General features: G+C 41.2%; 1 protein-coding gene across 3 annotated transcripts; it reads right to left on the bottom strand.

Moving 5' to 3' along the window:
• Positions 1–389: 389 nt before the first annotated feature.
• ece1 (endothelin converting enzyme 1) lies at positions 390–26,109 on the bottom strand. Of its 3 annotated transcripts, none has more exons than XM_078283367.1 (18): positions 26,040–26,109; positions 15,474–15,560; positions 12,373–12,511; positions 9,908–10,120; positions 9,642–9,766; positions 9,363–9,509; positions 8,977–9,042; positions 8,397–8,585; positions 7,629–7,771; positions 7,210–7,324; positions 4,188–4,502; positions 3,921–3,998; positions 3,686–3,789; positions 3,259–3,369; positions 2,927–2,994; positions 2,596–2,786; positions 1,864–1,959; positions 390–1,520 (listed from the first exon to the last, which is right to left on the bottom strand). In XM_078283367.1, exons 1-18 carry the CDS (start codon positions 26,040–26,042, stop codon positions 1,344–1,346), a joined length of 2,367 nt encoding a protein of 788 aa, XP_078139493.1. In that variant the 5' UTR covers positions 26,043–26,109; the 3' UTR covers positions 390–1,343. The 3 variants fall into 3 exon arrangements, with proteins under 3 accessions (XP_078139493.1, XP_071767768.1, XP_071767767.1); XM_071911667.2 differs by lacking the exon at positions 26,040–26,109 and having other exon boundaries at positions 4,188–4,286; positions 4,392–4,502; positions 15,474–16,116; XM_071911666.2 differs by lacking the exon at positions 26,040–26,109 and having other exon boundaries at positions 15,474–16,117.
• Positions 26,110–27,397: the final 1,288 nt, after the last annotated feature.

Below are 27,397 nucleotides of genomic sequence, written 5' to 3'. Positions count from 1 at the left end.
TTTATAAAAGTATTTTTCGAGTTCAGGATTTGCAAATATATTTGACCTAAAGACTTAACAGCGTGTCCACAGTTATTTTCTACAATATGGTCCATATCCTGCAGTCTGCAGCAGCATGACTGACATACAAACGTGGGATTTGTGTGTGTTTAGCGACATCTAGCGTGCACGTTGCTACTTTACATGACACTTTCCATTAGATTTACTGTAGGACTTGATAAGTGATGTGTGATCTGAAGCAGTGGTTACATAGGGCTAGCCCAGGGGTCTAGTCATATGCCTCTGTACAACAAAGATAGGTGTGTATGTGTGTTTTTGTGTGCTAGATAAACAGAGTGAAAGTTCATCCAGTTCTACTTATCAGTTGAACACAAATACTGTACAAAGACTTGATGTTTTAAGATAGGTTTTACTATACAAAATAATTTGTGACAAACTCGTATCATAAAAAGAAGTATGGCACAGATACATCATACCTTACGTGACCAAATATTGAATGTGCAATGCAACATTTTTGATGCTTTAATGTTTTGCACTGAACTTAATACATCCTTCATAAGTTTCTGATTTATATAAATCCTCCATTACAGAATGAAATGGCAGCAGTGTGATGCTGCTACGTCTCGCCTCCAGGTCAGAAAATAGTCTACTTTATCCTTTAACACAAGGATCACATCAATATATAATTCCTTTATAAAACAGACAGAATGGTAAGTTTAATCACATCCTACACAAAATGTTGGTGTAGCATTTGCTGGTGTAGAAGAAAGAGCATTAAAAACATGTTTCTCCCAATTCATGATACCACATAGCTTTGACAACTCCCATATTTGAACTGGATTTTCATCTTTTCAAGCTAAAACATTTATAGTTTCTCCCGTTCACTGTCACATAAAAATCTGTGACCATAAATTACATAGACTGGAGCAGAACCAAGCACAGTGAAGAGTTTAAAAAAACAACAACAACTGAAAAATCACTTTCTGTGACACAAGCAGTTTACAAAATTTGAATGAGAGTGGTTCCCCCATTTTTGTTTCCAGTGTTAAAAAAAGTCTGTTCCATTAAAGTTCAGAAGCTGCTGGGGAAAGCTGTTTGCTAAACCATCGGTCTTTGTGGAGGAAGATTGGGCGAAGTCATCCTCCATAGACAGCAGGCAACAATTTGTCCTGATGAGGAACCTGAGAAGCATTAAGTGGTAAGGCAGTTTGATTTTCAGTGGTTTAGCGTCTTGCGTTCTCCGTTCGGGGAGACCTTGTCACCGTCCCAATCCACTTACCCAAGGTCCGTTTTGCCCCCCCCGACCCCAAGCAGCGTAAAGCAGCGTTCTGCGCAGTGAGGCCTCACCAAAGCTCGCACTTATGTTTGGGGTTCATGGGGGCGTCTGCCTTGCAGCTAAAGTGCTTTGAGAATTCGTGTGAGTTGGAGATGGTGCCGATGACTCTGAATCTTGATGGACTGTGAGGATCGGTGATTACGCCCTCATGTGAGCTTTCAGGAGTCCTGACGGAGCACCATACCTGGAAAAGTCAGGGGGTAAACAGACACAAAATGATGAACTGAAAAAAAAAATGCATTTACATTGTCCTTAGAAATTATTCACTCATTTCTATGAGAAGGCTCCTGAATTTCTACGTTTTATTCCAATCTTTTTCTGGTATTGTTTTATATTCATTGGCATTCATTTCTAGTTATTACAGTTCTATTAATGGTTTTTGCTGGATGTACTTTTAAATCTCCTGACTGATGTACTTTTGAAAAATGCTCTACAAGTTTTTTTGTTTTTGTTTGGGGTTTGTTTACTCCTTATATTTAACTAATAATAATAATACAATGATAGAATATGCTATGATTGATACAAACCTGGGCAAATCCAACAAAAAACAACTGATGGTTAGTCATTCCCAGGGCAGGCAGTGTGGCCTCCTCGCCGTTCTTTTCGATCCAGTTCACATAAGCCTTCAAAGCAACAAATGATCATGTTACAGACAGCATTCACTATGCTGCAATCCCCATGGAAAACTGTATAGAGATATATTACGAGAAAAATCAGCAGGCCCACTTAGCTCGTCCACAGTGGTTTTTTTCTCCCTAGTTAATATGCATGGCTTATGCAGGCTGCTGTACTTCCATATGATCTGCTCCCTAACCTATGACTTTTCATTACATGGAAAGAATGTGTGCATGTGAAGGAGTAACCGGAGGCTAACCAGGCCACTCGTAGCCACCTGTTGCCTTTCCAGGCTTCACAGTAAGGTAGACAACCTGCTTTTTTCCACTACAGATTATGGATGTGACCCACAACAGCACAAACAACTGAACAAATGCAGTGGATCGATGTCAGATCTGTGTGAGAGGTTTTCTGACCTTGTAAACATGAGAACATGAGACACTGTTGCCTTGGGGAACATAACAGTAAATGCTCTGACTTTCTACAAAATGATTTAAACTGCACTCTTGCACAAGCATTGACCTGTTTCTCAACATTGCTGATTCCTCACACATAGGAAGCTATTTTCCACATAGGAAAATAAAAACACGACTGTACAAATAGAGTGTTCAAGGCTAGCCATGCTTCCTGATCGGACTTCAGACCTTGTATGCAGCTTTGAGTCCACCGTTGTCTGCGATGTTCTCTCCCAGGGTGTGTTTCCCATTCAGAGGCTCCTTGTTGATGCTGTAATTACTGTACTGCTCCACCATACACTGGGTCTGCTTCTTAAAGGCCTCCACAGAAGAGTTCTTCCACCAGGAACGCAGATTCCCATCCTTGTCATATTCCCTCCCTTTCCCATGAAAGCATGACACATTATTGAACTCTCTGCCGAGTCATATTTTCAGTAATTTTTAATCATCATAGGGTCAAAAGGGCAAAGTTATTTGTCATCCTCTGAAAAGTAAATGGTTTAAAAACCTATTTACCAACCTTGGTCATCAAAAGCATGAGTCAGTTCATGTCCCATGACTACACCGATTCCACCAAAATTAAGAGCTCTGGAAAACATAAAAAGAAAGAAATTCGAAATTTTAACCATAGCGCTCCACTATCACAGATAACAGCTTTTCCACACTTTTGTGTATAGACAGTGAGTCAGTTAAGATTAAACATTATGTCTAAGACACAAACAAGGGCTCAAGTGTCTACTTCAAAAACAGCTGGTAAATTTCATTGTATATAGCAAACGCTGGAGAACAAAATTCATAAACATGATTTACAAACTTGGAAGTGCCTGAAATAGCGCAACATGGGAGACATACTTAGGCCAGGAACGGCTATAGAACGGAGCCTGAAGAATCCCTGCTGGTAAAACCATCTCATTCTTGGTTGGGTTGTAATATGCATTCACAGTCGGAGGAGTCATGCTCCACCTGTAAAAACAGAGCACAAAACCGCCACGTGAGGCTGACATCAAGGTCACAACAAATACCGCAGATTGATTCTCCCCTGTCCGCTGTGCCAGGCTGACTACAGATCAGTTTGGAGGCCCTGGGAACCCGAATCTGCTGCTCTGCTCCCCCCTACCCCCGCCCCAACTTCCAATAGCCTAATTAGCGGCGAGAAGTTGGTTGCCTGGGAACGGTTGTGGATGGCAGCAGTATTCTGTTGAGTCAGCATAATGGGAATTTGTCCCCGTCAGAGCGAACGACCTCCTGTCTGGCAAGAGGGCTAGAGAGACCCACTCACTGGTTTCTGTTGGGAGTTTTCCTCAGCTGGTCCGCAGTCACTCTAGCTGAGAAGTTGTAGTACTGCATGACGTTTTGGAAATAAAGGTCCGACACCACCTCAAACTGAAAGAGAGGGGGCAAGAATCAAGTTCAGTGTCTAACAAGATGCAGTTAGACAACATGTGTACTTGGCTGACATGAATCCTGCTGTGAGGAATGACTAGCACGTGCAGTGCAATCGCACATTTACCTACATCATTGAACACTTTGTCAAGCTTTGAGCCATTCATGATGAACTGCGGATATCCCACCATGTTGTATATTGCGTCCGCCTGTGAGGGATGAGATGAAAAAATTGTACAGACACGTTAACACACCAGATGGCACTGCAGAGTTGCTGTATTCCTCAGCCGCTACAAAGCAGAAAGCGGTTAGTGGAACTAACTTCAGCTCTACAGTTAATGTTAATGTGGGGACAAAAATCCATGGGTAAGACATTCAAAGCAACATCCTTCTCCCACCTTTTCTTTTGCTGCTGCTTTTGTTTCTGAGTCCATCCAGCTCACATACTTCAGGCTGTCCTCGAAGGCCCATTTGATTTCTGAGACCATATCTTCAGCCTGAAGCACAAAAAAGGAAAGAAGCAAGTCAATATCTCCACCAGAGCCGCATCGTTGCACAGAGCGGGAGCAGTTAGTGCGTGGGCAGGACTTTGAAACACTTACAATGGTCTTGCTGTCCTCGGCAAAGGTGGCTTTGACAAAAAGAGCCCCGAGAGCAAAGCCCAGGGCGCTGTCTGTGTCGCTGACGCACAGCTTCCAGCGTGGGGTGCAGCTCTGGAACAGCAAATAAACACATCAAGACATGTTAACAGAAAGATCCTCCCTCACATACTCTGACACTGTTACTATATCATCAATCTGTGACGTTCAATGCATTCCAAGAGCTATTTTGTGCTGAAGTTTTGTATTTTAATTTTATGGTGTGCCCACTTTCCCTCAACCTGCCTTGTCTACTTCTACCTCATTTGGTGATTTCCTACATTTCCCAGAATCACTTTTGCCAACCGCCAGAGAACGGTCGTGAACTTGTTGCATTCAGCTGTGGGTTATACATGTATGCAAAAGAGAGTGATAGCAATAGCAATATAGCATAGTAAGAGCAAGAAAGCAAGTATTTTTCCAGTTGAGAAAAAGCAAGAATCGCGCCCCTTTACTCAACACGCAACATGTTGAGTAGCTGGCTGCATTGCATTCTAGTCTATTGAGGCTACTGTCAGTGGAGAAATTGGTATCTCTGCCTCGTCTACAATGCATTTCTCCCTGTATGATCGTTGAACGTCGGTGCAAAATGTTGAGTCTAGAAAGAAGCCCTCGCTCTTTGATTCTGAGGGACTGACATCAAAACCTGATGTTTACTGTTGATGTTTTAGATCGATGAAAAATGCTCTTCTATCAAACCCCGTTGTAGCTGCACTGGAAATATCTCGATGTGACGAAAAATACACCACCAAACAGAATGGGCCCAGAAATGCAAGATACACCGCCAATAGCTGTTTATTTAGAAGTGTTTTAAAATTGATTTTTTCTTTAACAGTGACCACAGTATAGAATAAAAACTCCAAGGCCCAAGTCATATGTGATTATCAGTATAATCACAACCATACAACCATATAGACAGTGAGCAGGAAGATACTGAGATAGTATTTTAAAGGAGTCATAGCGCAGTGCATTCAGTGTACACAGAAAACTGCTGTGCTCTTTTTAAGAAACCTGCGACCTCACAGCTCAGCGGCTCGGAGGCAGAGCCGGGACTTTATCTCTCTGTGGGCCGAGAGACACGCTGTTCCCCCTAAAGAGCTGACTGTTGTTTTTGTGCGACTGATAGAATGGTAACAACAGGACACCCCTCTTGCCTCTCCAGCTTCCCCTCTCCGTCTAGGTCTATTTACAATCAAAACAGAGACAATGCAAACAGAGAGCGATGGAGGACAGGCAGAAGACCAACAAAGTGGAAACGGGTAAAGGAAGGGAGTGATTTGACGGGGGAGAGAGTGGCATTTTGGTTGTTTTCACCCATAGTGCTGAATTCTTCTTTGCTCCTACCTTGGGTGTCATTTAACTCTCCAGACTGACTTTTTTATTTGGCCTTTTAATTGTTATTTGTATGGTTGCATACTTTGCTATTATCTGAATTCCCGAAAACCCCTGTTTGAAACGTTTTCCAAACAGATTTTCTCACTAAAACTTTGGCTTATGTTAATCTTTAATCTACGTCATTCATTAAACTCGAATTACCTCTTCTCTAATGACAACACTGGTGGACAAACTCACAATTAATTGACTTATACTAACTCTAAAACCAAATGAAATTGTGCAGCTGGGTTTATCTTTTTGGTATTTGTGTAAGATGAAAATACATAATGGTCACTTAATTAATTATAGGTAATAAAACAGTTTAAAATAGATACAACTGAGGGAAGAAAATGCTTTAACTGCCCAGCATGTCCCTTGTTATTTTATGACAAACTTGGCTGCCTGGCAAAGGGAAGGACAAGGATGAACAGAGCTGGATTTACTTATAGATGTGGAGGAAACAATGACCGAGTGAGAGACAGGGAATAGGAAAGGAGGAGCATTCTGGGAAACTCATGTTGTGGATCTGGACACATAGACACAGATGGACACACGCACACACACACACACACACACACACACAAAGACACACACACAGAAAGTCTTTGGTTTGTTATTACAGCATGACCCCGGTGGAAAACAAGGCCGGGGGAACAGGATCCTGCTCAGATAAGGGCCGGGGTCACTGGAGCTTTCACAGAGAAGCAGATATTATGTTCTCTATCTACTACAGCGGCAGCCAGCCTGCACAAATTGCTGTCTAGTCGATTTAATGCGCACTTAATGATGACATGTATTAATGTCTTACATCCACAGCTACGCGTCTAATTAACCTCAGCATTAATGCCACTGACAATTTGCAGTTCCTATTAAGTTTTATCTGCATGGATGGAAAAATTCACAGTCTGCTTCACAGTTGGGTAAATTCAGCTGCTAATTTCTTTTTATCTGCTTTTCCATGCAAATGAATCCTCTGCCCAGTGCCATGTGCAGATACAGGAACACTAGGTCAAGTGAAATATGCTCTGAACCAATCTGTTCGGCATCGCACCAGTTTCTCTGCCAGCATATAGTTCTGAAATGCCTAGAGATATACACCAGGGCCAACAGGATGCTTGCAATACAGCCAACTTTCTACAGATGCTACCAGACAGCCAAATGTGTAAAAGTCGACAGGGTTAACATCATGACAGGGTACAAAAATACAACAGATGTTTGGATTTGGTTCACAAACTATCTAAAAATACATTATTTGGATGAGAAACTACAAGCAGGGGTGCATGTACCTTGCTAACATGTTTTTTTGTTTTCCTTTTTTCCTGCTTAGTCCCACCTCTCAGTTTGTATCTATCAGTGTCATGCCTATGTAAGCTTCTAGTTTTAACGGGCCCCGATCTCCGTCTCTCACCTTCTTGGTTCCGTACATGACTTCAAGGAAGCGCTGCTCAGCGTTCTGGAACCTTTCGTCCAAAATGGACACCATCTTCCTCACCACCTTCATTATCATGTAGTTGTTGAGTAGGCTGCAAAGACAATATCAAATTCTTTACTTCTTTTTCTCTTTTCAATACTGACTGATGAATAACTACTGATTAAATTTGCAGTAGGTGGATTTGTGCCTGTGTATATTACAAATAAGTAAATAGTTCAGTAAAACTTCCTTGCATTGCACTGGTTGCCTCCTCCTTTCCTATTTATTTATTTTGCTACATCACATTAAATGAGAGGAGACAGATATTTACCTAGTTAAACTTGTAAAACGACACACAAACTGTATTTGACAGCTGATTGAAAGAGGTAAATGGAACAACTATGAGCGTGTCTGACCTTTTATTTGTGTTAATAATGAGGTCAGAAACTTTCGGGAGGTATTCCTTGGCATAAACAACCACCGGCTCGGACTCGTTGAGTGGCACAGGAGCAAACACCTCTTTGAGGTACGGTATCCAGTCCACTGCAGGAGCCAGAGTCTGCACAGACAGATAAAACACATGAACAAACACCGAGACACTTTGTTTAGAAGACCTTGAACACAAACAAGTACTGTTTCTGTGCACTCTCCCAGCGTGAAGATTCATATTTCACAATAGTACTCCACTGAGTACTAGACATAACGTCAACATTGCGTACAACTCAGTTTTAGATGATGACATATTTAAACAATGCATAAACAGTTGTAAATACAAAAAATATGTCCCAGAGAAGTTCATATGCACTAAACTAAGATGTAGAAGTCTACTAAACTTTCACTTTTAAACCCTATGTAGCCTAATTTTAGCCTAGATGGCTATAAACTATTTAGAAGTCTTTTAAACGTAAAATTGTGGGAAATGTAAAAACGTAAAAAGTGGTACAGCTTTTACTTCCATTTATTAATTACACACTGCTCAATAAATGACAGAATGATGAGTAGTGTCTCGCCCCTGACTGACTAACCTGACCTTTGAGGAGTGGTGACAGCGTCATGGGAAAAACAACTATATGTAATGGTAAGCGAAGGGGGTGGGGACATGTGATTGTGACTGCTGATGTGTGGTGTTGTATTCAGCTGATTCTGTAGGAGCCGGGAGACAAGTCGCTAGGGTTGCCGCTCACCGCCAGCTCCTTGGCCTGCATCTTGTGGTAAATGAGCTCCTCGTCCCGTCTCTCCTCCTGGGGAACCGTGATGTTGGCCAGCGTTGTTTCAAAATTCACAATCTCCTCCATCAGCGATCGAGACGTCTCCTCCGATCCCCCCAGAAGGACCCCTAACTCCACCAGGAAGTCCAGGTATGCCGTCAGATACTACAAAGTACAAAGTAGGCAGCACAGAGAGAGAGGAGGGGGGGGGGGGGGATGTTGATAAAATTCAATTAAGAAAATGATCCTAAACTATGCAAATACAGGCCACTATGCAGAGTTTTTCCCCTGCAGCTGAAATATTTCTCCTTTATTATTTCTTCATGTTCTGTCCAAGTGGGGTAAAGTCTGTAATGAGCCTTTGGGTATTTCCCAACGCTGAATGAATCTTTTTTTTTCTTACAACACAGACATTTCCAAATACCTGATCTTAATTTTCTGATCTGATTTCAATATCACGACTCTTGCCTTCTTTTCAAACTACCTATAGAGATTTTCAGTTTAGCCAGTGTGAGAATAATGTAATGCTGTAGCCAAACAATTTGCCCCACATTACCTTTTCGTTTGCTGTTCTGTTGAGGTAGTAATCCCGAGAGGGCAGTCCCAGGCTGGACTGATCGACCTAGAGATAAGAACAACATCTCATGACTTTTAGTTCACACTCCTTCTAAACATTCACAAACACTCCTGTGTTTTCATTCCTGCGCTGCCAGCAGGCTCGGCTTGCCAGAGATCATATCTTTAGCATTAGCTACGGTCTCATGACACCCGAGAAAGGAATGAACCCTGATGTCAAGATGTAAGCCTGAACATAAGACTTCTGGGAACGTGATCAGAGATGTAAATTGTCCCCAGATTGTACATATATAATTCCAGATATAATTCTTCAACCAGATGAAACCTGTAAAAGTAGCTTGGAAAGGAATCTCTTGACTCCCTCACCTGGATAATGTTACTGTTGGAGTTTTTGGAGTCGGTGCTGACAAACACGGTGAAGAATGGCGAGGTGCGGTAGTTGGCTGACACCGCGCGCAAAACCTCCTGGAAGTTGTCCTTGTCCCAGGGGCCGGTGAGGGCCCATCCTCCTGTCTGGAACAGCCAGCATTAGGCCAGACATTCACAGAGACACTTAACAAGGAAATTAATCCTTTCTAGAGAAATTAAAACGGACTGAAATGATGGATGTATGAGATTTAGGACCCCTTCAGGAGATGAACACACCTGATTGATGAGCTCCTGAAGTGGCTGAGCCCCTAATGCCTCGATCTTGGCCTCATTCATGCAGGCCTGGTAATATCGCTGGGCCTTTTCCTCGGCTTTACTCAGACCCTTCATTGTGGTGTTTTCTGCCAAAAAAACAAAAACATAATAAGAACAACAAATTCTAGATTTCACCCAGCTCTGCACGATGAGCCAGCAGAAATATAATACATCTTTGCTCGGGGCAAAGGCAACTGAGGATACTGAACTTTGACAAGGGCTCTCACCTAATAAATGCTTCATTACGAGCATGTTGTGTTCCCAGAGGTTACTGAACGGACCCCAGCGGGACTTTCCCTCAGGTAGGGGGTTGTTCTTCACCCAGCCCCCGCAGGCGAAGTTGTAGAAGTCCTGGCAGGGGTCTATAGAGCGGTCCAGGGCCCCCATGACCGCACTGGCCACAGTAATGCACGGCTCCGTCAGGCACAAGCCGGGGTGAGCTGCAGGGAGACAGATAAAAAAACAAGGAACATATTTAATATATAAATACTTCTCTTGTAAAGCCTTGGCTTCATCAGCCTCCTGATGTGGGCAACACTATCTTTTGGTTAAGAACTTAATACATTTTTGACGACCTCGGCGGGTAATCCGAAAATATTTCACGGCAGGATCTCCAAACATACATGGGGGTTTTCAGACCATCTGGAAACCATTATTTTTTAAGAGGTACCTGCCAAGATATATAACCTGGAGGGAAAACTTCTCCTTTTAAAAATCCTATATAAATAAATAGCCGATGATGTTGTGGTTGAGGACCTCGCCTTGAGAGGAAGCAATGTCACAAGTCCGTTACTAAGAACCCACTATCTAATTGTCTGAGTAATAGATTGACAATAAAGTAACAGATGGTCCTGTACCCTGTATTTCACTTTTAACCTCCTGTTAACGCCCGTTGCTTACAAGAACAAGTGATCACTCTCACAGTATTTGCTCTAGAATTCCTATTTCGAACTAACTAAGGGAGTCAGTGGAAAGCAGAATGAAAAAAGTGGAATAAAATGGCGGAAGAGGGGGCGGGCCGACCATACATTAAGGAAACCCTCATCTAAATTCAGCTGACAATCCCCGACAGGAAAACCACAGGGGCCCAGAAACACCTGTGACTCACAGAAATGGAGAAAAAAAATGAAATGCAGCTGAAAGAATTAGAGAAACCAGACCAAAAATGAGCGAAACTTTGTGGACATTCTAAATGTTTTGAGTCTAGGGTTTGAGCTGTCACTCTTATTTTGAAGGGGGTTTAGCTGGAAAGTTTGTTTAAGCCATTGCTCCTTGCTCTTTGGCTTACTGTCTAAATAAGACTTGCAAAAATACATTTTTCTGTTCTGAGGATCGGCGAGTATTTTGTGTGTGGTGCTCTCTAGAATATTGACGAGCCTGTTGGGAAGAAACTATTTGAGGGGCAGCCCAGGGGCTTTTGGCCACTCCGTGTTATTTTGAGAATGAGTGTGTGGGAGATATTTTTATACTTTTAACGGTATAATAACATTTGACCTGAAAGTCCTTTAAGCACACACTCCCTCTATTTCTGTGAGTCTAAATGTATGGCAAGCTTGTCTGGAACAAGAGGCTGTTCAACATTTTAAGTGTTCAGACAAGAGCCAGTCCTTGCTGAGCCAGTCTTTGCTGGGAATTCAAGTAATTCTTGGTACGGGAAGGAATACAATTCCAGGGGAAAACTCAACTCTAATAGTTGACTGCAGTGACGCAGGGTAACAACTTTGACTGTCAGTCCTTATAAGGCATAAAACAGACACAGAGACAAAGTTCGGAGCAGTGAAGAGGTTAGCACCCGAAGGAAAATCCATCCATGTTCCTTTTATTATTTCACAGCGTGATTTGTCATTGGGTGGTGAATGGGAGGAAGTGGCATTTAGTTTCCCTTAGCAAATATGAGGAAACCAACACTGATGAGAATGTGTCTGGATGTGATGGTTAATCCACAAGCCTTTTTTTTCCAGGATGAACAAGCTCACGGAAGTTTAGCTGAAGGTTTGGCGTTGGTTTTGAAAATATATCACCTGCTTCACATTGCACAACCTTGTAGTTTTGTTACGTTAGGAGCACCTTCCTTAAAGTACATCTAATGAGTGAAAATAGTGAGGGATCAAAGCTGGATTCACCTGGTCAGTCTATTTCATTGAGACAGCAGGTGTTGCTGTTCAGTGTCAATGTCATCACAGCATATAGTCAAGGGTGGAAGTAACTAATTACATGGGTTTTTTGTGTACTTTTTTGAGTATTTATTGAAGTCAGTTTACTTAAGTGTGTTTTTACTGAAGTATTGTACTTCACTACATTTTGAGTCACATCCATTACATAGTAGAGATTTTGGGGTTCTCCATGAGCAACAGAAACTGGACCAATGTAAATTGACAAATTGTGGAGCGATTCACAGTGAGAACAGTAATCTGGCTTTACTTTGTTGTTGAAAAGAATCTAGACTGAACTCTGTTCTCTCATGCTTTTAGAATTACATGGAAAAGATCACATGTTCTCTTTTCTAAAAACTAACTCAGTAACTTTTACTCTGAGTTTTAAATGAGCTACTTTTTACTTTTACTTAAGTAGATTTTACACCAGTACTTTTATTTCTACTTAAGTAAAATAAGTAACAATATTTCTACTTGAGTAGAACATTGCAGTACTCTTTCCACCACTGCATATAGTTTTGGCAGAACTTCACACTCACTCTCTTTGTAGAAGATCCCAGCTGTGATGAGAGATACGAACAAGCCAACAGACAGGACGCACACTAGAAACAGCAGCCTCTTCTCTCTGTGTGTCCTCTCTGCCCAACATGTCAAACCATGGCCATGCCGAAGAGTGACCTGCACACAACACACACACACACACACACACACACACACACACACACACACACACACACACACACACACACACACACACACACAAACACACACAAAACCTGTAAATGCTTTGTTTAATCCACTGAAACAAATTCTAACACCCAAGATGAGGTTCAACGTGGTTAAAAGACATGAAACAATAGAAAAATCATCTTTAGCACACAGATACACAAACACAATACTACTTGTGCTAATACAGTGTGAAAAATATCCTGTATAGTTAAAAAGTTTCTCAGGGTTTTAATGACAGGTTTGGTTTCAAAGCACAATGGCTTATGCATCACAGCGCCTTTCAACCCTCCTACACAGAAAAGGTTAAGCATTCTTCTATTGTTCCCTCTCTTCTAGTTTAACACGCAGAAGTAAGAGATATTTGCCTTTGCTCCAGATTAGGAAAAGACACAATGATCATGCTGAATCATATCTGCTGCTTTTATAGTCTACTTCAGTCTCTCAACTGACACCTGACTCAACCAAGGGAGTCAACCAAGGTCTGCAGATAAGCAAACAGACATTCAACTCCTAGGGATGACCTACCATTGGGCAGAACAGGAATAAACAACGTGATACACAGGGCAACTTTTTGGATGTGAAACAGTTTCCAAGTTGGAAGAAGGTTCATACTTTGTGTTCAGTGATTTCATCTTTTTTGTTTTATTCAATCAATGATCTCAAACTAACATACCCTGCTTTTGCCATTTCTCTGGCACAGATCCAGCAGCACTTTTTGAATAGAATATTGCTTTAGTTAAGGCTGCCAAGGAAATTTATTTCATACTGGAATGATTCCAAGGGCGACTCAGAAGTATTTTACAGGCCACAGTTGGCACCCAGGATAGTCTTTGAGTATTGCCGCTGTAAATGAATGCCAGATCTTAGACCTCATATATAACCAGTTAAAATCAATTAACCCAGAAGTGTATACGGATCAGATTTACTCCTATTAGCTAAGCTGAGAGTTCAACAGTCAAAGTAAATGCGGCTAACTCAAATGCCAAAGCCACTGCGGAGTCTTAATCCCGGGAGCTCAGCAGGTTGGGTTGGTTTGGACTTAAACTGTATTTCGAAGTGTAATTGAGAGAATCCCACTGCCAAGCCTGTGCAGTTCACATCCGTGCTCTCTGAAAACCACACTTTATTACCCTGAAAACCAGAGCAAAATGAGGGAACATTAGGGGAAATTATGCTGAATTCTTGAATTCAAGCACTCAGTTTTGGCACTTCAAGGATATTCCTGGCCAAATAAAAGTAAAAAGTAAAGTAAAAAAAAAAAAAAAAAGATTTCTTAATCCATTAATAGAGATTTTAAAAAGTGTCTTGAGAAGGTTGTTTTGCTGTGCCAGCTTTTCAAACTATTAGTAATTCGTAACTAAGCCGAAGAAGCTGTGAAAACAACCAAAACAACTTGTCAGTCAGTTAGTCTCATACACAACACACACTGTGACTGCAACACACACAGGAGACATTTGCTGCCAGACATTTGCTGCAATTGTGCAACATCAAATAATCTGTTTTGATACATGAAAACGAACATGCATATCATTACTCATACATCATCTCATCAGCTAGCTTGTTCCTATGACGATCCAAATAACAGCAGAGTTGTCTGAAGCACAATGTGTACAGTATGTACTGTAGTAGTATACTGTGTATTTCCCTGTCACTTTCCACTGCTGGATTCCACAACCCGCTCTGCTAAACTGACAGTTGGACAGACACTCTGCTGAGAGTGGGGATGATTCTGCACAAATCGCAGCATGAGGTTTATTTTGGGGTCTGTAAACCTGTGCATCAAGCAAATGGACGTTGACCTACTTAGAGAGCATGAGCAAGATGGGTGTTAAAACCCACCCATGTAGATAATATGGACAAAAAGGGTGTCACAGCTACATGTGGATAACATATGGTTAGACAAATTTAGTGTCACTGCTATGGTTGAATAATATCAATGTAAAAAGCATGGGCAAAACAAGAGTTAACTATAAACTATATCAATCATATTTATAGCTTCAACAATATTTTAATCCACATATCAACATTTGTAACACTTATCATTAAATGTTTTTTTCATCCAACTGTCAGCCCAATTATCATTTAATTTCATATCAACAGTAAAACAAAGATACTACATTCATTAAGCTTATTCCCGCATGTCAAACATCACAGCATCTGTTTTGCAGGTTGGCCTCTGCAACTTATTATAGAAGCGTTTTGAAGCTTGGGCCTCAAAAGTAATCTGTTTTATCTCGACAAGAGGAGAAAATGGAATACTTACTTGCAAAATATCAAATATCACAAGCATCAGCTAACTGATCTTGTGCCATAAGTTATGGACAGACACTAAATAAGTAGTATTCAAGATACAGTACTAAGTTTCAACACAAAACACTATTAGGTTGGACTAATGCATAGTAGATATGAGCTCCATGCAAATGCAAAACAAGGACAGAAACATAGCAAAGCTTAAGAAGACATGTTTCAGTCCTATATTTCAATAATGAGTTTTTATTAGGACTCTACACAAGTTTCAGTTTACTGCTGCTGTTGCAGAAATACCTCATAGCTGTAACTTTTCACATTTTTACTTGGAACTTCTTCATGGGTAGAGCAGGATTCATGACCCCAGGCCCCATGAAACCCATTCAAGATAACACCCATGATAACATTTAAAATTACATGGACATCAAGCTGCAAATTAGGCTGTTTTTCTAAATTTGTAAAAAGTTTACTTGCAAGGTTTTCATCTGACAGCAGCATTATGTATTTTTAATACAGGCTGAGATATGAGAAGGCCTGTAAAAACATTTCTCAGTTTATATAACAATACAACAGACAGAGACTTGCGAGTAAGTCCATATGAAGACTTGGCACAAGCCGGTCACAGCTTATGTATTTTTAGCACAGGGTGTGTGTGTGTGTTTACCTGCATGGGGGATGATGGGTAGATCTCGTCGCCGGTGGAGTCCACCAGGTCCTCCTCATCCAGCGTGGCTCTCTTATATGTAGACATCTGAAAAGTCAAATGCAGAAAGGACTCCCTCAGTGCTTCCATGCTCTTTCTGGCCCCCCTCCTCTCCCACTGAGGCGTGTGTGAGAGAGAGAGAAAGAGTGTTTGTGTGTGTGTGCCGTCTATTTCTCAGCAGCCTCTGAGACTTCAGGGTAGGGTTTCCCTCTAAAATCCATCACAGGAAGAGTCTGGTTTGTCTGGTTTGGGCTCTTCAAGTCACTGTAGCTTCCCTGACAAAGAGTTTCCCAGCCCCCCCTTTCAGCTCAGAGGCATTCGCACCTCCAGTCTGCCCCCGTCAACCCCGACAACACCTCTCACAACCCCCATGGCCTCTGTCTGATAACCTGGGGGCAAATCTCACGGCACCACCCAAAAAGAAAATCTCCCCCTGAAAATCCTTGTAAGCGCTCCTTATGGGTCCTTCCTTCCTCTTCCTCCTTGCCAGTCTTGGCCCGGTCTATGCAAACACGAGACGAGAGAGAAGACGGAACTTGTGAAAAACAGGAAGGAGCATTGACTTGATCGACTTGCATGACTGAGACTGAGAGTGTGTGTGGAAGAGATTGTGTGTGTGAGAGTGTGTGTGTGCGTGTGTGTGTGTGTGTGTGTGTGTGTGTGTGTGTGTGCGCATTCCCCGGAGTGGTTTCAGTTAGATTTGGGGAGGGAACCTCACTGTTGTAGTTCACTCCCACTGTCCTCTCCATAGGACGTTACACTCAGAGGGAGGAGCCCAGACAACATCCTCCTCCCACTACATGCTTTCAGTTGTTGCCCTGGGTAACCGTCACCCGATAGCCATGACAGTCGATTGTTTCTTACCCTGTTTAACCCCCCACCCACAGGGCCGCTGACAAATCATCCAAAAATGTCACTTCAAACACTTTTCTCCTCACTAAATGCAGGATGAATTAGTGTATTAAAAAGTATTTAAAGTATGTGTGAAAAGAAATGTAAAGGTGCAAATGAGAAAGTAAAAGAAAGTGAGGGCAAAAAGATATATAAGTTGTGAAATTTGTGATAGTACATAATTAGAGTTTGAAATATATGTTAAATCACAAGTGAAAACTAGCTTAGCACTAGTTACATGCTTGCCAGCTGTGAGCGTCTTGCAAATGAAAATATCAATGAAAAAAAAATCTAATCACCAATAATAGCTCACTACCACAAATTAACAACTGATACTGCTAACACACTTAACAAGGTCTACTATGGTAACGTGACATACGCGATTAAGTCCAGCTACAATGAAGAAGTCCAACAAACAATATGTAGAGAGTCCATCTACATACTCCTTATTTCATTCAGGGGTCAGTAAAACATTTTCAAACTATCAGAGGGTTTACTTTGAAAAACAATTATCTAAACCCCATGTTTCTATCATGTATAGCTCAAAAGTTAAATTCCACTGCTGCCTGTCATCATTTTCATCCTACAGTGTAACACCAGAAATACAGATAGAAATAGAAATAGCAGCATATTCTATTACTATTCTTTAACTATTTACTGCAAGTATGCAAACCAATATATCATTCTTTTCAACATTTCAACTCATATTTCAGTAATACATGGACAAACTAATCTTCCCTCTGAAAACCAATGAAAAAATCTGAAAAATAAAGTCAAACAGGTGATACAAAAATAATGACCCACTCCAGAAAGCATACCACTTTTTAAGTAAACACAAAATGACTGACAGCTGACATATTGCTTAGTCTACAATTAGGTTGGCACTAATGAAGCTTGTCCACATCTTAATCTCCTCTACTGCAGCAGCAGTGATGTGAAGAGGAGCAGGAATTCACCTCAGCTGACTGTCAGCCTGACAGACACACAAACACTCCAGATCAATCACTTAACACAGAACGATACTCAGCAGTGGCACCTTTGAAAGGAAAAAAAAATCCTGCCTACATTCTGGCCAGCTGAAATGATTGAACTCACATCAGATCTGTTGCCAGACGCTTCTAAAAGGGCGGCTGAGGACTTACAGTAACGCACTCTATAGCTGTCTGCTGCTCTATCAATACAATCTCAATCTCTCTCATTCTGGTTTACTTTAGCCAGCGCTGGAATACATCTTTCCTAGTTGATGTCCACTGAGCACAAGGCAAACCAGCGACCAAACATAAATGTTTATTCTGCGGGAAAACAGATTAGATTTTCTTGTAAACATAACCCCAAGGAGATCCAGTTGCAGATCCATGTTTTATTTCCCGTTTGTTTGACTTAAACACGCCACAGAGAACAATCAGCCCCACGACCACAGGCATGTCAGACATGCGCAGTTCAACACGGACCCCTGAAAATACAACAGTCTCTTACTGACAGATGCAGATGTAGATGCTTGGCAAGAGATGCATCTGGCAAATGTAAAAGTTCACTCACATACTGTAGCCTATCTAATACAAACACTACGTACTCAAAAGAGTAAAATGGCATGTCTATTACTTTCTCCTTTTTCTAAATGTCTGATCCCCACCCATGTCAGAGCTTAGTGAAAACACTCACCAGCGCACTGTGTCCTGAACCTCGAACAGAGCTCATGGCCGCTCGGCTTCCAAACCACAGATTCCTGCTTAATCTTGTTTTCTAGCAGACAAGTACACGGACACTGCAGGTCAACCCCAACGGCAACATCAGGAGGAGCGAACCCTCCGCTGGCCTTATCTTAACCCTCACAACAAAAGACGTCCAAGCATGCAGACGTCCACACCCCTGCCTGCGCTGCTGTATTTGGTACACTCTGCCCGAAGCCAAGAGGCCTGCCAGGTCACATTATCACCCTGTGAAAGGAGTGCGCTGACAAAAGATAGAGGGGGAAAGACAATGAAGTGATGAGAGATGAAGAGAGAGAGATAGGGAGAGAGACAGAGAGGGAGGGAGAGACGGAGAGCGGGAGGGAGAGACAGAGAGAGGGGGAGAGAGAGAGAGAGAGATGAGAGAGGAAGTGAGAGAGAGACAGAGAGAGGGAGAGAGAGACAGAGAGAAGGGGAGAGAGAGAGAGAATCATTTGGGCCACCGATTGTTTTTAGGACACTTTCCATTACATAAACAGTAGTGACCTAGCTGTAAGCATTAGGCTAATGATCATATTGATATCTCTCTCTCTCTCTCTTTCTCTCTCTCCCTCTCTCTCTCTCATACACCCACACACGCACACTGCTTTTCGCCTTCATCAATAAATAACCCACATTTTAAATAGAGGCCATGAAAAGATTGCAACTCTTCTACAAAAACACGGAATTCATTTTAGTGTTCTACACTGCAATGTGATCACGACTCGGTTAATGCTGCAAAGCAAGTGATAATTAGGTTAAGCCTACTGAAACTGAAGAAAAGCTGCAGAAAAGTTGAGGTTATAATCTTTTACCTCCCAAAGTGATTATATGCTAATAATATACCAGATTTAGTCATGCGGTCTGCCTCAGCTCATGGTGCAGAGTAACAACTAGTGGTATCTGCTGGAACAGACGGTGTTTTTTGGCATACAGACATTCCTGAGCACACATTCACTTTTGAACACTTTCTTGGCATTGCTGTCTCTGCAGATGTGCCTCACAGCGTTTACACATGTTGCCACAGATTGCCCCCCTCTGTGTGAAAGCATTGCAAAGTGGCAGCGTTCCCTTCCCTTTCCTGTTGATGACATACAGTGACTAATATCAGCTGTATCTGTCTACGGGTGTCGTACCTGGCGTTATGAGTCATGAATTCAACCTCAGGAGGGGCAAGATCCTGAGACTACATACCGGTATTAAACATCTATAATACAGTCTGAGGTCATTGGCATGCCATAACTTAGTGCGTTGGTAGGCTTTTATCCTTGTTGAAGCTGGATCAAACAATATTTTCAAAAATGTTTTACCTATTTGGAGTACTAGAAGCATGAGGATTATAAAAGAAGTATTCAGATCATGTCAGAAGTTGGAAAGCCAATTTTCTTTCAAATACTTTCCTGTGAATGGCACCTATGCAGGCTAAAACAAACCACAAAAAGAATTTGCACAATTTGACCCAGGTCTCATCCTAATAACCAATGGTCAAAGCCCATTCTTGACAAATTTGTGGCAGCCCTCCCATCTGTCCCACAGGGTGTGAAGATGTGTTCCCACAGAGTAGCTGATGGCTATGAGAGGTCAATATCCCAGGATTCCTGGAAGCAGCGTGAGGCCACAGTCTTTGAGCGAGGCTGTAAACCACAAACATGCGTCAGTAATTCGTCACTGATCCTGCAAACCAGACGATTATTTGTGGCACAGAGGCATTCCTCCAAGAATAACTGGAGTATGTTTGTGTTAGGGATTGACTGCTGCATGCAGCATGCAGTATCTGAGAGTTGATTTCTGAAGAGCCAAATGAGAATGTGTGCAAAAACTTCATGCAGGGAAAAGAGGAAGAAAAGGGTGGAAATTAAGTTCACAAGAGAAAAGAGGAAGGAAGGAAAGGAGACTACAGGTGATTTATAGCGATACATGACGCGGTCTGGCAGTGACACATTTCCACATTTCGCAAATGAGGAGAGGAAGCTCAGTCAGTCATCATGTCATTGTCTGGTAAGCTAGAGGCCCAGAGGTGGTTTCAGACCACAGAAATTAAACATTTCACACCAAAAACAATGTAACTAACAAAATGAGTGTGATACGCAGTGTGGAGAGATATATATCTCTGTAACTGCAGGAGTCTTTCTGTGAAAACTAACCCTCTGCTTTAAAGTTTAAGGACTTTTGGGGTATAGCATGTCCTTGCTCGCAGCCTCTGTCACCTGAAGATGACCCACAAACAGCTGAGCTCTACAAAAAAAACAAAAAAAACAACTTCAGTTAACCCTTTTGTGAATCCCAACGGAGATCGCTGTGGTTAGGAACACATTCCAGAAATACCAGCACGACTAATATAAACACTGCCACACTCCTGCACAACCTACTACAACAGGATTAAACAAGCACAGCAGGAACACTTAAACCGGTTCATTTTCATCCTATTTAGCATTTAGTACCTAATTTAGTACCTAATGGTTAACTGGCCCAACACACTGCGACACCGACACCGTACCTCGTCCACACCTGCTCACTGTGTGCCATGCTGCCTGTATATTTGTGTATGCAGTATTTATCTGTCCATTGCCTGCCATGTAGGTTTTATCTGTTTGTGTGTATGGCATGACTATGTAAATTGCTTACACTACCAGTCAAAAGTTTGGACACATTTTTCTTTATTTTTACTATTTTACACATTTTAGAATAATAGTAAAGACATCAAAACTATGAAATGACACAAATGGAATTATGCAGTAAAAGTGTTAAAAAAAAAAAAAGTTAAACAAATCAAAACTATCTTATATTTTAGATTCTTTAAAGTAGCCGCCCTTTGCCTTGATGGAAAAGCAAAGGCTTTGGAAAGAAATTCATACATAGGCATCAACTTCACTATTTATATTTGCCTTAGAAACAAATGTCAAGCATTTAAGCATAAGCCTTTAGATCAAAATGGGTTTAAGATAATGGAAAAACATAGTACATTCAATCAGGTGTCCAAACGTTTGACTGGTAGTGTAAATTTTCACATACAGTCACCGGCCACTTTAGCAGGTACACCAATACTGGCTGGTCATCTGTTGCTCAAGCCCATTTATCATAAGGGACAACAACTTGTATGTTGTGAGATGCCATCATCTTCATCTCAGATCATAAATGCATTCTCTTTGATACGGTCTTACATGTGGAAATCTCACCCAAAAAGCGTACTGTGCCCTCTCGCTTATTCAATGAGCAATCGGCGGCAGAATTCTCACAAATTTTCAACAATGTCAAGATTTTACCCAATTTTTATGTGTCGATGACCAGGTTAAACATTTTAATGAGGTTTGTTTATCAGCCTTAGACATTATTGCTCCCCTTAAAATCAAAACTCTATCTGCCGTCAACCTCACTCCTTGGATAAATGAGGATAATCTGAGGAGAGAATGTAGGAGGGCTGAGCACTGCTGGCGAAAAACTGGTTTACAGGTCCATCATTTGCACATGACAGATCTTCTGTCCTCCCTTAACTCCAACATAAAGGATGCAAGAGCTGCATATTTTGCCAACCTCATATCTGTTAATACGCATAACCCCCGGTTTCTCTTTTCCACTATTAACCATCTGCTCAACGGTACACCCCTTGCTATTTCTGCCTCCTCCTCTGCCCTCTGTGAGAAATTCCTTTCCTTCTTTGTTAATAAGATTGATAATATTAGAGTTACTACTTCAGCCACTACCTCCACCTCTCCACTTGCAGTACCTTATGTCTCTCCTGTTCTACTTACTCAGTTCACCCCTATCTCATTGCATGATCTAAATAACATTTTGTCACATATGAACCCGTCTTCCAGTCCCCTAGACATCATCCCCTCTAAATTCCTCAATGACATTGCTGTAACCATTTCTCCTAGTCTACTCACCATTGTGAACTCCTGTCTCTCCTCCGGCTGTGTTCCAGAATACTTTAAGATGGCTACTGTCCACCCCCTGTTAAAGAAACCTGGGCTTGATCCGTTGTTACCACAGAACTTTAGACCAATTTCTAAACTACCATTCCTGTCCAAAGCCTTGGAGAGAGTTGTAGTGAAGCAGCTTTTGGAGCTAGTAGAAGGCAATAGCATATTCGATAAATTCCAATCAGGTTTCCGCCAGCAGCACAGCACCGAAACAGCTCTTCTTAAAGTATTAAATGATATTTTAATGCATGCAGATGATGGTGAATGCTCAGTATTAGTGTTGCTGGATTTAAGCGCAGCATTCGATATGATTGACCATGCCATCATGATTGCTAGGCTCAAGGACTGGGTGGGTATCTCTGGCTCAGCTCTTGAATGGTTTAGGTCATACCTGATGGACAGAAAATTCAATGTCTCTATTGGAGAGCATGTGTCCTCCAGTGCCCCACTGACTTGTGGAGTGCCCCAGGGTTCAATTCTGGGGCCTATTTTATTCTCGTTATATATGCTTCCCCTGGGCCACGTCATTCGCAGCTTTGACCATATTTCCTACCATTGTTACGCCGACGACACACAGTTGTACATATCTGTTAAGCCTAATTACCGCAATAACCTTATTTCATTGCAAGATTGCCGTAACTGCTATAATAGTCTGGATGGCTCACAACTTCCTCCAGCTGAACTCTGATAAAACAGAGGTACTCATCATAGCCCCTAAACTCTGGAACAAGCTCCCCACTTCAGTAAGAAATGCTACCTCAGTTGAAAGTTTCAAACAACGTCTTAAAACTCATCTTTTTGCTGCGGCCTTTATTGAATAATGTGGACTATTGTGTGATTGTACTGTTGTTACTGCTATACAACAGCATTCATTGGTTTGCGCCTATGAATCTGTGTGTTGGCATGTATATACAGATGTGCTTTTTGTGTATTTGTTTGTGCATATGTGTTTATGTAGGCTACACTGTGCGTGTGTATGTGGGCATGTATGTGCATGCAGTTTATGTGTGTGTATATATGGGTGTGTACAGTATGTGTATGGGTATGTAAGCATGTATATGTTTATATGCATGTATGTATGTATGTCTGTGAGCATGTATGTAGGATGTATGTGTATATATATGTATATACTTTTGTAAATGTGCATGTATACTTATAGTTACTTGTGTATATTTTACTCTTTTATGTAGCTTTTATTCTATGCTTTCTCTCTTGTACAGCACTTTGTAACTACGGTTTTGAAAGGTGCTATATAAATAAAGATTTACTTACTTTACTTACTTACTTTTATGCCCTTCTGCACATCACTGTTGTACAGAGCTGTTACTGGAGCATTTGTGGCCTTTCTGTTAGCTTGAAAAAGTCTGCCCTTTCTCCTCTGACCTCTGACCTCTCTCATTAACAAACTGTTTTCGCTCACTGGATGTTTTCTGAGATGCTGGAACCACAACAATCATACCACAGTTTAAGTGGCTTAGATCACGCATCTTGCCCATTCTAATGTCTTGTTGAACAAAAAACTCCATGCTTTATATATTCAGTTGCTGCCACATGATTCGCTGTTTGGAGGAGCAGGCTATTTTTCATTAACAAGCAGGTGTACCTAATAAGTGAGTGTATAAAATATGGCAAATAAAGTGATTCTGATCCTGATTCCGCATGCAGACGTCCGTGCATGCAGCCACTAGCCAGTTCAGCACGTAGATTTTGTGTTTCATGGTTTCATTCTGACCCCAACCCCCCCTCCCCTCTGTGTTTGGCTGCATGAAGGCCACAGATAAAGACAGAGTTGTCTCAGGCTGCAGCTCCTGACCTCTGACGTCAAGACAGCGCTGGAAACTTCTTTCTCCAGAGTCTAGAAATGTTTCCTTTAGAGAAAACACCCTGATAATGAAGTGTGGGGAAAAAGCCACTTTCCCAGGCAATCCGCTTTTCTGTGTTCTAGAGTAAGGATTATTAAAATAAGCCCAGATTTTTGTTAGTGGGATCATGACACTTTCGGGGTTTATTTTAACTGGTACACGCATGCTGTTGTTGTGCAAAAGAGTGCTTGCGATCCTCTCACATGGTTATTAGACTTAATGCGTACGGGTCTGGGATTCTTCAGATTCTTCTTTGACAGAGGAACCCCAAGTCATTCTTCTGTGCACGTTTCTAGTCCCCTAATACGTGCACGAAACAAATATCACCCATCTCAGTTAGGTCTTTTGTGGTTATTCCAAAGGATCTAGGCCTAGGTTTTGTTTAATCATCCTTGCACTGGGATACACACAGCACAGTAAAAGCTTTGAATGTCATATTGCCAAATGATCACAGAGATTTTTTATGTCTCCAAGGAATAATGTTGGGATTAAAGGAGTGGCACATGGAAGCTTGTTTACAGTGAGTTTTTTTTTCAGCTGAGGCAGAGACAGATAACAGGAGATTACCTGTTCCTGCTGCTGTTATGGTGCCCTGAAGCATTCTCACGATCATGCCTAGGTAATGAATAACTGCAATATAAACCAAGCTGGGTGACTGAAACATGTCCAGATCCATGTCATGTTATGAAACGGGCCGATCAATCACTCAGGCATGAACTTGTGCAATAATCCGTGATTCAGTTTCAAAACTGATGCCTGCACAGTAAAAATGTTCATTTAAGCATCTAATCTAATATAATTTATTCATTGACTTGAATTTATAATACCTAGTTTTGACATAACCGCTTTGTGAGTTAGAAGAACACATAATAAAGCCAAACAAATCCCGGAGCAAATTGGAAAAGCAATGACACAGACTAAGAAGACACAAAATGTCTGCTTGTGATCACAAGAGACTAACGTTCAGGCAACTTCATGACTTTAGAGTGTTGTAATCAAATGTGGCTTAATAAATGAGATATAATCATCTTTTTTTTTTTTTGCTTATTTCCCAGAAATATGTTTAATTCTAATTTCTACAAACCTTTTTCTTCCCCCTCTTATCTGATTAACAAGATGAACCCTTGTTATGTATTTTGGGTAGGCATGTTGTTAAGAGCAACAGATAATTTTACAGAAAAAGACTGCAACAAACTGATGAAATTTGACATCAGCCCTCTGTTTTCTAGGTTAGGCCAAGTTCAAGGTTAAGCTCTGTTAGCCTGAAGGCATTTGATTAATTAACTCTCTAATGCAATGTGGTTAATTAGAGCCTACAGTTCAATAGGCTATAAATGAACTGACAACAATCCAAGCTTATACTGCCTAAACTGTTAATATATATGAATTTAATGGCAGTCCACTACATTAAATTAACCAGAGAGAACCACTTCATTATGGCTACTAAGTTATTTTGTATGAGATAGTGCATTGCATTTATTCAGTGAGCAAGATGTTATAGGCTGCTGAAAATAAGTGAATGATTGACCCAAGTAGTAGAAAGATAATTCCACCGAAATGTAACTAATGGCCTCACTTGAAATACACGTGAATACCACAGACTGTAGGTGAATACAAGCTCAAATGAGAAAATGTTCCGCTGATACTGGAAAGGAAATGAAAAACGGTACTAGAAGTGAGAAGAGGTTAAAAGAAAAAATTATGTCAGATACAATGAAGAGCAGACTTGAGTAAGAGCCACCCTTACGAAAAACAACTACAGTAACCATATAACAGCCTACGTTTTAGAAAGATACGCTACAAAAAACCATAATAGCAAAACCATTATTCCCTATTGGAATATTAGTGATTTCATATGAGAAAAAAAAAATACTACAAAGTACGATAAAGTCACTATACACTTCCTGTTAAGCACCCCATACATACTCTTGAGTCACTGTAGGAAAATTATAGCAATTTTATTGTTATTTTTCGTTGGGGCAACTCTTGCTTGCTTGTTTACAACAGAAAACAACGCTGTAATAATAAACTGCAGCCTAAGTTTAAACACAGCAATAATGTGTGAATACTGAAAGATTAAACTAAATGTTTAACAAGTTAATTGATGGCTAGTCTGAACAGCATTTACAGAAGGCATGTTCTTACCATGGTGTCTGATGGTCCGCCACTCCGTGACTCTGGTGCGCTTTCCGGGGACAGCCGCTTTCTACTGCCAGAAAACCCTTAACTTCACTGTCAAGATAGTTCACATCCTACTCCAGTTTATGGAAACCCTCGTCCGCTACACCGGAAATCATCTCGCACATGCGTACACCTGTCTAAAATTGCAAATTCAATGAGACCGCTTACGTTTAGAAGAGAATCGGTCAGTAGTTAAAAAAAACTGGACCACCTTCCAGTCTGTAAATGTGGGCGTTAACCCTCACGCATGCGCTCTCGTCCTGGTTTTCGCAGATGATTGCCATAGCGACCAATCTGGTACACACCTGAAACAAAGTCGTTTTCTCAGAAACTACTCATTGTTGTCTCAGTTGGTTAAAAAAATACTCCTCGTTTTGGGTGCAACGTGATCCAACTGACGTCATACGTTTCAATGGCAGAAATCACCAGCAGATTCATATCTTGCATCTTATCCATTAATACGTTGAGAACAGACACCGTGCTTCGCCATAAAGTTTATGGTACCCAAAAATATGGCGAACCAAACAAAATGGTTAACATCCTATTCTAGTCTATGGAAACCCTTGTCTGCTAGAACAGAGGGGGCGAACACCTGTCTAAAACTAGAATGAATAGTAAGCTAGCACATAGGATAGCGAGCTAATGCATACAGCAGCTAGCTAGCTAACTAAACTCATGACTAAACTAATGTTAACTAAGAACCTTCGTGAATATTCATTACTGGCATCGGACATCACCGATGTCCGGCGAAACTTTTTTATTTTATTTATTTTTTTTAACTAAATTAACGACATGTCTACATCTCATAACGATATCAGTAACTTACTAAGACCTTAAACCTCGCAGAAGGATAAAAAAAAAATGCTGGACCAAATTTGATACACTCATTCTCCCAGGTAAAAAAAGAAACGGCCCGGTTTGCTTAGCGGGATTCAAGCGAAGAAGGAAGTAGGTAGGAGTGAAACCTCTCGCTTCCTCTGGATAGTTTCTGCCAGAGCCATGCAACTGCTGTGTAAATATTGGTTTTCCAGACAGACCATTAGCCTAAATACTTTGAACCCATGGCTGACGAGAGGTGGGTCTCTGTGTAACGCCAATCAGGCCTGAATAAAGTGATTAAATGAAATGATCAGAGATTTAATAAATAAATAAATTTAGCAATCCTGTAAGAAATTTTAGAAGGATACTTTAGCCAACAAGTATCACAGCCAAACTTACAATAACGTGCAACTACAAGTCAGAAATTATAGGCTACCACAGAAAATAATACAGTATGGTCTATGGGAGGTAAAACAATACTAAAACTGTGAAAAGGTCACTGT

This window comes from Centroberyx gerrardi, chromosome 5 (genome assembly GCF_048128805.1).
Source record: "Centroberyx gerrardi isolate f3 chromosome 5, fCenGer3.hap1.cur.20231027, whole genome shotgun sequence".
In the NCBI taxonomy this organism is placed as follows: Eukaryota; Metazoa; Chordata; class Actinopteri; order Beryciformes; family Berycidae; genus Centroberyx; species Centroberyx gerrardi.
Note: the sequence above shows the minus strand (reverse complement) of the source record. Positions and strands in the feature narration are given on the sequence as shown.